This window comes from Lampetra fluviatilis, chromosome 26, assembly GCF_964198595.1.
Source record: "Lampetra fluviatilis chromosome 26, kcLamFluv1.1, whole genome shotgun sequence".
NCBI lineage: Eukaryota > Metazoa > Chordata > Hyperoartia > Petromyzontiformes > Petromyzontidae > Lampetra > Lampetra fluviatilis.
In genome coordinates this window covers 3,666,870-3,679,384 of record NC_136300.1, presented here as the reverse complement: position 1 = coordinate 3,679,384, position 12,515 = coordinate 3,666,870, and the positions used below count along the sequence as shown (strand labels likewise).

The 12,515-nt window shown below is 49.5% G+C and overlaps 1 protein-coding gene across 1 annotated transcript; it reads left to right on the top strand.

Moving 5' to 3' along the window:
* The first annotated feature begins 3,006 nt into the window (after nucleotides 1-3,006).
* On the top strand, nucleotides 3,007-9,217 carry HRH3 (histamine receptor H3). The gene is made up of 3 exons (XM_078868537.1): nucleotides 3,007-3,334; nucleotides 5,337-5,503; nucleotides 7,502-9,217. The coding sequence occupies exons 1-3, from the start codon at nucleotides 3,007-3,009 to the stop codon at nucleotides 8,702-8,704; spliced, it is 1,698 nt and encodes a 565-aa protein (XP_078724663.1). The 3' UTR covers nucleotides 8,705-9,217.
* The last annotated feature ends 3,298 nt before the right edge of the window (nucleotides 9,218-12,515 follow it).

Sequence of the window (12,515 nt, the reverse complement as noted above, 5' to 3'; positions counted from 1 at the left end):
AAAAAACGTATTGGAAAGGTGACAGAACGACTGAGAGGTGCATGGAAGCATTCAGTTGGCAACGCAGGGATTCCTGGGTTTGAAAGTGGCCTCAATGTCTGAAGCCCCACCCCAAAATACATCACATTTTGTGTTGGCATTCAGTTCGCCTAAATTATTTCTCTGAGAGCAATAAAATTATGTTTTCGCCTCTGTGGAAGGGAATGTGGGATATGTGCTGCCACCCCGAGTGCGTGGAATAGGAGGCAGTTCTCTAATAGCCACTTCCGGTGGATTCTACGTCTGATGGTTTGGAGATTGACAAGCAGAGTGGGGATAAAATTGAGAAACATGTATATTTTTTAAATGTTTAAATCTCAGTTTAACACCGAGGCTTTCGCGACCAATATCATACATAATAGAGGTTTTTGTGTTGGTTTAGATCGCGTAAATATATAAATGTGTCGTTAAAACCCGCCACCACCCGACACAGCCAACTAGTAAGGGTTGTTCTCAGATGGTAAATGTTGTGGCTTGGCTCTCCAACACACTTGTTAGTGCTGTACTAGTACACTACACTATACACTACACTACACACTACACTATACACTACACTATACACTACACTATACACTACTATACACTACACTATACACTACACTATACACTAGTGCTGTACTAGTGACGAATTAGCACGTTCTGTTTACGTGACAACCCTTACTAGTTGGCTGTGTCGGGTGGTGGCGGGTTTTAACGACATTTATATATTTACGCGATATAACCCAAAAAGACTCTATTATGGATGTTTAAATGTGTTTGGAGATTGTAGTAAAATCCAATATTTTCCCTCTATCCTCGCTGCTTGTGCAAACCTGGTGTTAGAATGTCCTCTTTCCAGGGCTTTATTTTTCACTCGATAATATTTTGTTGGCTGGCTATGGATAATCAGTGTAAGGTTCTACTCTCGTTCGCCTATCCATAATAACTCTATATTAACGTACCCTGGGAGTTATGCATGACATGCATTGCCTGTGCAGCATTTTGTTGTTATTGCAGAACCACTGCATGCATCTCGGCGACGTATAGAAATGTAACATTGGACAAGTGTGCGCATTATCTTAATACCATGTGCGCTGAATGAGCGCAGCCTATCCACGCGAGCGCCGATGGGCCATGAGTGGTTCCAAAGAACAGACTGTGACTCGCTCTCATGCACAACCACACACACACAGTCGCACGGAGTATATAAGGGGGACCTTGACAGAGGACACTTTAGAGAAGGCGAGCGTATTACTCGAAGGCTCTGCTGAGCGATTGCGTTCGGTCAAACCTGCGCTCCGCCGTTGTTCGATATTCACAACAACAAAAATTTTAATTGTATGTTTTAAAGTCTTTTATTCATTTTATTTGCAATGCAATTCTTTGAATATTGATTTTGTTTTCAATAGAACCTAGGAAAATTTTGCGAGCGCGTTTAGTTGTTACTTATTACAACATGCGATCACGGAGCGCTGTGTTTGACAATGCATCGTATTATTTGACATATGCGATGCATTATAAGTCGCGAAGGTGAAGGCGCAGCTCTGCAATTTCCAGTAGACGACACTGCTGAGGGAAGGACTCCCAAAGAACTCCTCCACAGGGAGGGAATTTGGCCCTTTCTTGCATGCTGCCCAGACGTCTCGGACAGAGTAGCAACGAGCAGAATTGTAGTGTACGTTTAACATTATCCTGCCAGCAATTGTGGGCTTTTATAGGTGTGCATTTTTAGGGCTTATGTGTCGTCAAAACTCAAGCGGACACTCATTTGAAAGTTTGTTATTGCCGTGAAACAAGGTGGCTTAACAGCAGCATTTACAGCTTTATAACAGCTCATCGCAGCGTTTACTCTGGTAATATAAAAGCTGGGTAAATAAAACAACAACCACACACACGTTCCATTTGTTCTTTAACAAAAAAGTACGCGCTTATAAAATGATACACGAAATGCGACTGAAGTTCAGTTTGGCACTTTAACAGCCGCGCAGTGCTGGATTAATGATTTCCGAGTCGCATCGTATTTGTCAAGGTGCTGTTCTTATTGCAGACGACAGATATCAACATCAAGCTCTCTGCTGTTCAGTCAGTTTCAGCTCTGCTCTGCAATACATTGTCGATGTATCTCTCTCCAGCATGCCACTCTACAGCCAAGGTTGTAGCTGCACCTCGATGTGTTCCTGTACCGCTCTGTATCTGACCTTCTGGTTCCAGTACAGCCCTCTAGTTTTAGTACAGCTCTTTCGCTAACCCCCCTGGTTCAGGCACAACTCTATAACTAACCATCTGGTGGCAGTACAGCCCTATAGTTAACCCTCTGGTTCTGGTACAGCTCTATAACTAACCCTTTAGCTCCTGTACAGCTCTATGGTTAACCCTCTGGTTCCAGTACAGCTCTATAGATCCAGATCAACTCTATAGCGAAGCATGGGGTCCCAGTATAGCTCTCTAGCTAAGGCTCTGGGTTCTAGTACATCACTTTAGTTCTAGTACAGCTCTCTAGCTAAGCCTCTGGGTCCGAGTACCGCTCTATAGCTAAACCTCTGGTCTGAGTACAGCTCTATAGCTCAAACTTTGGTCCGAGTACAGCTCTCTAGCTAAGCCTCTGGTCTGAGTACAGCTCTATAGCTCAACCTCTGGTCCGAGTACAGCTCTCTAGCTAGCCTCTGGTCCGAGTACAGCGCTCTAGCTAAGCCTCTGGGTCCGAGTACAGCTCTCGAGCTAAGCCTCTGGGTTCTAGTACATCACTTTATCTTCTTGGTTCTTTCGGTAAAGTCACGTAGAAGGAAAATAATAAAAATAAAACATAATAAAATAATTCTCACGACATCACTTCAGTTCTAGTACAGCTCTCTAGCTAAGCCTCTGGTCCGAGTACAGCTCTCGAGCTAAGCCCAGCTCACACCGACGGCGAAGGTTCTCCGCGCGGCATCGCACATGACAGCAGAGGCTCACTGATCGCTCGCTGCCAGTCACCGCCGCCTGCCGACGATGCGAAACGGCTCGCAGGACGCGGGGCCCCAATCGTGGCCATGGCCACCCGATAGCGGCGGCCTCCCCAACGAGAGCGGAGGAAGCCCCGGGTCTGCCGCCTCGCAGGTCCACGTCGCCGGAGGCCGCGGAATGGCCCTGCCGTGGCCGCCCGGTTCGTCCTGGACCCCGGGACAGGAGGCCCTTCTCACGGCGCTCATGGTGGTGCTGATGCTCGCCACGGTGGTGGGCAACGCGTTCGTCATCCTCGCCTTCGCGGTGGACCGGGGACTGCGCACCCACGCCAACTTCTTCTTCCTCAACCTGGCCATCGCCGACTTGCTCGTGGGTTCGTTAAACAAAACACAAAACAACCTCCTTTGGCTATGCCTTTTTTTGTTCGCTAGGGAATTGACGCGAGCAGGAGGCTGCCCCGGGGAATGAGTTCTGGGGGGAAAAAAAGTCTCCAGCTGCCGACCCTCGCCCGCTGCTCCGCTGTGGTAGAGGGGGGGTGGTGCAGGGATGCTTGTGGTGATATTCCGAATCGTCCGTTTTGAAAGACATCGTTGTATACGGATGATCGTTGCTCATGTATTTTCATGATTTTTTTCATTATGAAAATTTCTGACGATGAAATAACAAATTCAATGGTCAGAATTGTAAATTCGTAGCAGTTATTAATTACGCAGATGCTGTGTCACGTGTTTTTGTTGTTGAGTAATTGGCGTAATTACTTTCATATAGGCGTGTCTCGCTTAACGAGCGAGATACGTTCTGCGAAATTGCTCTGTAAACGAAAACTCGTTAAACAATCGTGGTTGTGCCATTGACTCACTCCCCATGTTCAAGGCTGAGCTACATTTTAGCCCCCAACATTTTCCTTCCTTGAACAGCTTTTTTTAACGTTAAAAATACAAATAAATTTTTTTCAATAAAGTAATTAAACATCAAATGTTACACTTACCACGCATGATGAACCACAGCGCTTACAGGTGCCCGGCACTTTTGTTGTTTAAAGGGAAGATGATGTTAGTGAGTGGAGGGAGCAGCAGCAAGGGTCGTGCAGGATCGCTGGTTCAGATATCCATACAGTGTCTTATCACCAGTCCTGAGTTTGCTTGTACCGAATCAATACATGCTTCTGAAATTATGACTCCCAGAAAGCCAATGGACGAATGAGGTCGTGTCAAAAATACTTTTAATTTGTTTAAGCGAAGAGACTGAATCAACATGAATGGGGACATCATTTAAATTTTGTGATTCGTGTTTCCCACAACTGACGCCTGATTATTATTCAGACTTCTTAATGCCATGTTGTTGTCTGCTGTCACGACAGCGATAGTGTCGTGACAGAGAGAGAGTAAAAATCTCCGTGTGGGTGGAAAGTTGTCATTGTCCCAGTGTGCGCAACTGAGCTACTAACCTGAGCGGGATTGGTCGCGTGTACTTCTTAAACAAAAACACACTCGAAAGTCCAAATTTGACCAATTACTCGCAAATTACTGAATTGAGTGAAACCCAACGGTAATATTTCCTATCCACTTGCAGGCTGGTGCTGCATATACACATACACCCTGTTCAAAACAAGGGCATATGCCACGGGGCGGGGGGGGGTGGAACGTTTGAGATGGGAATGAGATGTTAAGGCAATTAAAGTTACTAAATCATGTACGCACCCCATTAATGCGAATCGTTATCGAGTCAAATCAAAAGTACATTTCGTAAATGACGCCACACTTGGAGCGCAAGGCTCTCAGCAAGGTGATCTGTTTCACAGCGGAGGGCGATGCTGCATGCTTCGTGACCATACCTCGACCATGCTGGTCAGTGCAGCTTGGTACAGCAGGCGACTAGACACCCATTGTGGATATCAATCCCAAGGAATTTTAGGCACGGCTGGAAATCGGCCTCAGGTGGCCTTGTAGGTCGCGCAGCGAGCGGGTTTCATGGCACAGCGCACAAACCACTGCGCCACCACTCCACCCCCTTAGATGCTCTAGAAATACAATTTGTAGTTGCGTTGTTGAGCAAGTGATTACGGGAGCCGCTATGCTGCTGGCTGCTCAGCCTGGGGAAGACCCAGTACACGTGGAACGCTGGAACGGGGCTTCCAAGTGCAAACGTTGTCCCAACGTTGTATGTTCAATGGGGACTACTTAACCCAATTAGGTATTTTCAAGTCGTTATAACTTAAACATTTGGATCGTCATAGATGGTGTGTCGTCGATCGGGGCGGTGCGTACTTTTGCTTCATACATCCCCACTATAAACCAGGGCGGCCTCTGTGCTCGAACTGCCATGTCACCGCTCCCCGCCCCCTTCGCCCCTCCCCCATCGTTCCGTTGCTCCAGGAGGCTTCTGTATCCCCCTGTACGTGCCCTACGTTCTCACGGGCGAGTGGCGCCTTGGCCGAGGCCTCTGCAAGCTGTGGCTCGTCATGGACTACCTCCTGTGCACCGCGTCCGTCTTCAACATCGTGCTCATCAGCTTCGACAGATTTCTCTCCGTCACCAGGGCGGTGCGTTACGTGCACACCGTGGTGGTGGTAGTGGTGGTGGTAGTGGTGGATTGTAGTGGTGGTGGTAGTGGTGGTAGTGGTGGTGGTAGTGGTGGTGGTAGTGGTAGTGGTGGTAGTGGTGGTGGTAGTGGTGGTAGTGGTGGTGGTAATGGTGGTGGTAGTGGTGGTGGTGGTAGTGGTGGTGGTAGTGGTGGTGGTAGTGATGACTGCCCGGCTCTGGGGATCTTGAGCAGAAATTCGGGGAGCGGTAGTGTAGCGGTTATCCGCGCTGCGCTACGGAATCCGGGGTCCCGAGTTCGATTCCCGCTCACGGCCAACACAAGTGGCGATTATTTTAACCAGTCGTGGGCATCCCCTAGGTCGACTCAGCCTCAAATGAGTACTTGCTGTGATGTGTAAACATCGCCACTGGGGAGACAAAGGCGGCCGGGGCGTGGTGCTGGCCACCCACCCCCTCGTGTGCCGTGCCGCCCTTCATAGGTGCTCGCTAACAGCACTTGCCCCTACATTCTGTTAAGGCTACACGGGGGATCTTTGGCGTTGGCCAGCCTGTGGGGACTGAGAAGCAATTCGGGTTTTTTCATCCCCCACTGTCCGTCTTTAAACTCGCGACAGTAGAAATATGGACCATGGACAGAGATGTAGAGAAATGAGTGAAATTGGGACGTAAGATTGAGGCGTAATGAGAAGAGGGATCAAGAAGAGACGTGGTGAATTGGGGATCCGATCTTCTGCTATCCCCAGCTTCACCTTGCAGCTCAAGCCCACAACTGGCATTTAAAGAAGTATCCCACCAAAGTGCTTTACACCGGTGCCCAAGTCTGCTTGGGTTTCATATACCCGACGAGATTAGTGGACAAGTGATATGATAACCGGGCATGGGGGCCCCAACTTCACCTACCAGCGTGGTGAAGTATTCATAATGAACGTTTTTGAGTTTAGATCGCGTTATTTATAAATGTGTCGTAACCCTCCACCACCCGCCACGGCCCGATGATGCTGGATGCAATTACCAGCGAAACGTCGTACTACTCAAATTGTAAATGTTGTGGTTTCACGCTTCAACACACCGGTGGGCTAAAGCAGTGAACTCTTTATCTTTTGTCAACGTGACACTTTTTTACTGATTGGCCGTGTCGGGTGGTGGAGGGTTACGACACGTTTATAAATAACGCGATCTAAACCCAAAAACGTTGATTATGAATAATATTGGTCGCGAAAGCCTACGTGTGGTGAAGTATTTGATAAATAACCCCGTTACCGGCACGGCGCGGAAAGAGGCCTTCCTCCAACAGTAGCTCGACAAAGAGCTGCAAATGATTGAGGGCGCCACGGTGGCGAGATGTTAACTACCTCGCCTGGTATACAGGAGGTCGTGAGTCCGATCTCATGCACCCCGATGCCTGTGCGTTTGGATTTTGCGTTTCACACTTAGAATCACCACGCGTTTGGAGTATGTGGCTGACGGTACATTTCCACGTGGCAAGCCACTTCGATGAGCTGTCATTTGTGGCCAAGTCGCTTCTGTTAAAAGAGCCGAAAGAGCTCAGTGCGCCTTGCCTGCTGGAATAAACAAAAAAACTGTTTAGTAGAAGAGTCTATCTTCTTGGTTCTTTCGGTAAAGTCACGTAGAATGGAAACAGCGTCAGACGCTGTCTCCCCGACAGACGTGGTCTTCACCTGATGACGGCTGCTTGCGTTGTGGCCGAAACGTCGTGAGAATTATTTTATTATGTTTTATTTTATTACTTTTATTGTTTCCATTCTACGTGACTTTACCGAAAGAACCAAGATGATGAATCCCTGCAGTCACGAACGCTTTAAATAGAAGAGTCTAGTTTGATTTAGGAAGACGGCGGTAACCCACGTTTGTACTCCCAAGTTGCACGACCGCACGCCACGCAAATCGCAACAATGCACATAACGCGCGGCGTGCCGGCCTTTGTAACGGCCGCGTGTTTATTGTTCTGTGCACCCCCCCCCGTGACGGTGCCACAGGTGAGTTACAGGGCCCAGCAGTGCATGCCCAGGCGCGCCGTGCTCAAGATGCTGGCGGTGTGGCTGGCCGCCTTCCTTCTGTACGGCCCGGCCATCATCGCGTGGGAACACGTGGCTGGCCGCAGCGTCGTGCCGCAGGGCGAGTGCTACGCGGAGTTCTACTACAACTGGTACTTCCTCATCGTCGCCTCCACCTTCGAGTTCTTCACGCCGCTCCTGAGCGTCGCCTACTTCAACCTCATGATCTACTCGAACATCAGGAGGAGGAGGAGGAACACGCCGAGACCCAACCGGTGCGACGAGGCAGCAGCACTCGCCGCCGCCACCGTCGCCGCCACCTCGGCCCGGTGTCCCGGCCGCGATCGGCCGGACGAGGGCTTCCCCCGTGGTGCCGGAGTCCACACCAGCGCGGTGTTTTTCGTCCAAGAGAGTCCCGCGGATCAGAGAGTCCAGAGGGCGGCGGCGGATTTCTCCCCGCGCAAGCGGCACGCGAGGCGCGGTGGCAGCGCGGGTCCACGTCGCGCCACGTGGACGCCCGAGGTGCTCTCGCTCGCGGGAGATCGGCCGTCGAAGGGCGACGCTCCTCGTAAGGAGTGTCCGGTGGACGTGTCCCTGAGTTTGGCACAAACGAGGAGAACGATTTGCGCACGCCGAGGAGAGGCGTCCTCGTCAGCGGCAGCTTCGGTAGCGTCATCAGCAGCAGGGAGAGTGGCACGCCTGGGTAAACCTCGTGCCAATGTGGTCGGGCTGTGCGTCAATCGGGAACCTCTGTCGGGGCTTCAGGGGCTCGAAGAGAAGGACCGGGGTCTCGTCCCGGGAGGGGATTTCCCCGGCCTGTGCGCGGAGCAGAGAAGGTACGGCGCGACCCGACCGCGGCTCCCGCATTCCGCCGATGCCAGCGTGCGCCTGTCGCGCGACAAGCGCGTGGCCAAGTCCCTGGCCATCATCGTGTGCGTGTTCGCCATGTGCTGGGCGCCCTACACGCTGCTCATGATCATCCGCGCCGCGTGCCGCAGCCGGTGCGTGGACGACCGCCTCTACGAGTTCTCCTTCTGGCTCCTGTGGCTCAACTCGGCCGTGAACCCTGTCCTGTACCCGCTGTGCCACGTGCGCTTCAAGCGCGCGTTCCTGCGCATTCTGTGCCAGCGCAAGTTCAAGGTGGAGCCGCAGGTGGTGGCTCGCATGCGGTGCCGAGTGGGATGAGCCGGCTGGCTTTATTTGTTGTCTGCGGGGCCGAACGCGTCACGCCCGTTCCCATTTACAAATCCTCGCGGTTCGGGGTTTTTGTTTCCTTACCGCGCGTTTTCCGACAGGACATGTGTGATTTAAGTGCGAGCTAAAGTCTTGCCCACGCTGCACGTGCCCGATGATTGATAAACACGTCCCCCACGTGACGGACAACGAGATTAGTGTCACGTGCGTCTCACGTGATGGAGGGGATGGTGGCGCGTTGGTGAACGCGCTGCGCTACGAACCCGGCGACGACAGTTGGAATCCCCCTCACGGCCAACAGCAGTGACGATTCGGGCCTCTCCTAGGTTGACTCAGCCTCAAATAAGTACCTGTTGCAGTGTGTAAACATCGCTACTGGAGATGCAAAGACGGTCGGGCACTCCGAGATGGATTTCTATCATTGAAAGAGCGCGAGAGATGGGCACGCTGCTCGGTGAGGCCTCCATTCAGCAGCGGACAGAGCGTGGCCGATGAAACGTTAAAGTCACGACCTGGTTGTGGGTTTTTTGTTGTTGTATGAACAAAATCTTTAAACTTCGATTTAAAGCTTTCGTGACTGCAGGGATTCATCTTCTTGGTTCTTTCGGTAAAGTCACGTAGAAGGGAAGTAATAAAATAATAAAAATAAAACATAATAAAACAATTCTCACGACGTTTCGGCCACAACGCAAGCAGCCATCCTCAGGCGAAGAATGAAACACCCCAAGCTTGGAGCGTATATTTAAGCTGCAAATTATTTTGTTTAGGCGCTCTTCTTCCCACCTCCCCCCCCTCTAACCCAGCTTAAATATACGCTCCAAGCTTGGGGTGTTTCATTCTTCGCCTGAGGATGGCTGCTTGCGTTGTGGCCGAAACGTCGTGAGAATTGTTTTATTATGTTTTATTTTTATTATTTTATTACTTCCCTTCTACGTGACTTTACCGAAAGAACCAAGAAGAAAAATCTTTAAACGTCAGATGTTTTGTCAGACGGCCCAGGATAGATGACCCGGGCGTGTAGTTTGCGAATAACGATGCGTCGACTCAGCTATCACAAATGCGATCATAACAGTCGTAACATACTTATTTATTCACGATGTACTTACAAAAAAATCCGCAGACTACCTGCTGGATCTCCTCACTGTTTCGAAGAACAAATGTGACCGAAGGTCTTCGCTCATTTAGCAGCTTCACGTTCCTTATTGCCGTACAAACACTGGAGGAAGGGCCTTTGCTATTGATGACTTGAGGGTCTGGAATGCTATCGCCAATAAACTGCAACTTGGATCACTACCTGTGAGATCTTCACTCAAAACTGCTCTAGAGGAGTTGTACACCCCCAGCTGCCACTGCTATTCAGCAGAGGTGTGGACTCGAGTCATGTGACTTGGACTCGAGTCAGACTCGAGTCATGAATTTGATGACTTGCGACTCGACTTGGACTTGCATAACAATGACTTTGTCCCACCTATGAGATGTGGACTCGAGTCATGTGACTTGGACTCGAGTCAGACTCGAGTCATGAATTTGATGACTTGCGACTCGACTTGGACTTGCATAACAATGACTTTGTCCCACCTATGAGATGTGGACTCGAGTCATGTGACTTGGACTCGAGTCAGACTCGAGTCATGAATTTGATGACTTGCGACTCGACTTGGACTTGCATAACAATGACTTTGTCCCACCTCTGCTATTCAGTGGCCTGAAATCAAATGTGTTATAGTGCGCTGATCTTTAAAGGTGCATTGACATTTTTTGATACTCCTACTGATACTCCTGCTGTTATGGAGTGACTCATGCAGCCAGCTATGGCTGTAAAGTTTGGTCGTACATGTTATGGATATCGTTTATTGTTAAATTTGAATCACAGTTCCTATGATCACTGTTACATTGTTTTTATTGCTTTATTTTGGTGATTTGGAACACGTTTTGGTTTAGCCATGTTTGTTTGTTGTGGTATAGAGTTAGCCTGATAACTTTATTATGAATTGTCTTATGGTTGTTATTGTTTGACTTGCATCCCACTGGGATTTTTGCACACAGCGTTGATATACGGTGCTTTTTTCTGGAAGATTTTACTGTTTTTTCCTGGATTTTTCTATTCCGCGTAGTCACTTTAAGATGTTTCTTGTTTTTGTTTGTTGCGGTTGCACCCGATTCAAGAGCCGCATGGCTCACAGGGCTATACCTAATACATGAACTGAACTGAACATATACATCATCGAATCCTGTCCTGTGAGAATAAATACGTATTTTAATATGTTGTAGTCATGTGCGGCCACTGGAGGCGCTACATTTCACACAATTTAAAAATAAAAATGGACCAATTGACCAATGGAATCCCAAATTGTAAACTTAACAAAGGAGTGGGAATAGTGGCATGCCTCGTTTTTTTTTAAATAAAACCAATCACAACGTGCAGCCCTCTGTCAATCCACCAAAGGATAAAGGCCTCTCCGCGTCGATCTTGGGGGTTGTTTGACCATATTTCACCACGCTGCGGATGGTTGCTTGTGAAGCAGATGGTGGACTAGGACCGCTTTAGATATCGATCACCACCGAATGTTCTGACCGTGGCTGGGAATCATTAACAGCAAGGTCACGGGGTACACGGCGGAGCAGTGCGTTAACGGTGGCGCCACCGTTCCAGGCCAGCGTTGTGTATACAAGATAAGATACGCTTTACACCCCCCTGGAAGCACACGGATGCCCATCATCATCATCATCTCCTTGGCAATGAACTATGATGGGCTCACGGTAATACACTCGGGCTCAAATGCACTGCGCATTAGATGACGATTATCCCATCTGAGTGGCACGCAAGAGCGGTTGAAGATGAGTCAACAAACTATAAAAACCGCACAATTTTTAAAAGAACATCTTTTAACGCTGCCTGTACATTAGGTCAGGTCATGTGCTTGCAGACTAACCTCAACAGGACACACACATGTGCTGTATATATGTATATCGTTTTAAATGTGCAAAGAGAACGATGCCATCTCGGACAGCAGATGGGCAGGCGGATGCTTGGATGCAATACAAAACGAGCACTCCCCTTAATTGAAGACAGTGGAGCGTTCGACAATAGAACATAGCGCATCAAAGGGCCGTGTTTGCACTGATGTGGACTCGAGTCATGTGACTTGGACTCGAGTCAGACTCGAGTCATGAATTTGATGACTTGCGACTCGACTTGGACTTGCATAACAATGACTTTGTCCCACCTCTGGTTTGCAGTGATGTATACGTACATCGAATACACTCATCGCCTTCATCCGAGCAACAAAGCCACGCTGAATGAACAAGATCTCTTCAAATATCGGCAGCTTAGCAAGACTTGATCCTGGTTAGCGCTTGTATAATGACAGTCGAGCGTACATACGGTGTGAGTGGACTAGTGGCCACGGGATGTAATGACAGGGGAGTCAGTCTACAGTACGAATGCACTAGTGGTCACGGGAGGTAATGACAGGGGGTGTCAGTTGTGAGTGCGAAGGGACTAGTGGCTTCGGGAATGTTCGAGAAGGGAGCGTGGTCAGGCGACGGAAGAGGACGGTGGAGTCTGCCGGTGGAGTGAGCGTCCAGAGTCAGCGAGAAGGTTCGAGAAGGGGGGCGTGGCCTCGTGTCGGTATATAAAAGGAAGATGCGCGGGAGACTCGGGGCTGTCGCAGTGGGGGGTCTCCGCATGATGTCAAGTAGACCGTGTCTTCAATAAAGTGCCATCTCAAGAGAAGTGTGTCAAGTCGTTACTACGCTTGTATGGGAGACTGCCTGTAAATACCAAGGCGTTGACGGCTTA

What these genes read in the sequence shown, in the direction of transcription:
- HRH3 (XM_078868537.1), top strand. Translation starts at nt 3,007, where the DNA reads ATGCGAAACGGCTCGCAGGACGCGGGGCCCCAATCGTGGCCATGGCCA. An exon ending in CATCGCCGACTTGCTCGTGG is followed by an intron (nt 3,335 to 5,336) that starts GTTCGTTAAACA and finishes CCGTTGCTCCAG; the next exon opens with GAGGCTTCTGTATCCCCCTG. An exon ending in TTCTCTCCGTCACCAGGGCG is followed by an intron (nt 5,504 to 7,501) that starts GTGCGTTACGTG and finishes ACGGTGCCACAG; the next exon opens with GTGAGTTACAGGGCCCAGCA.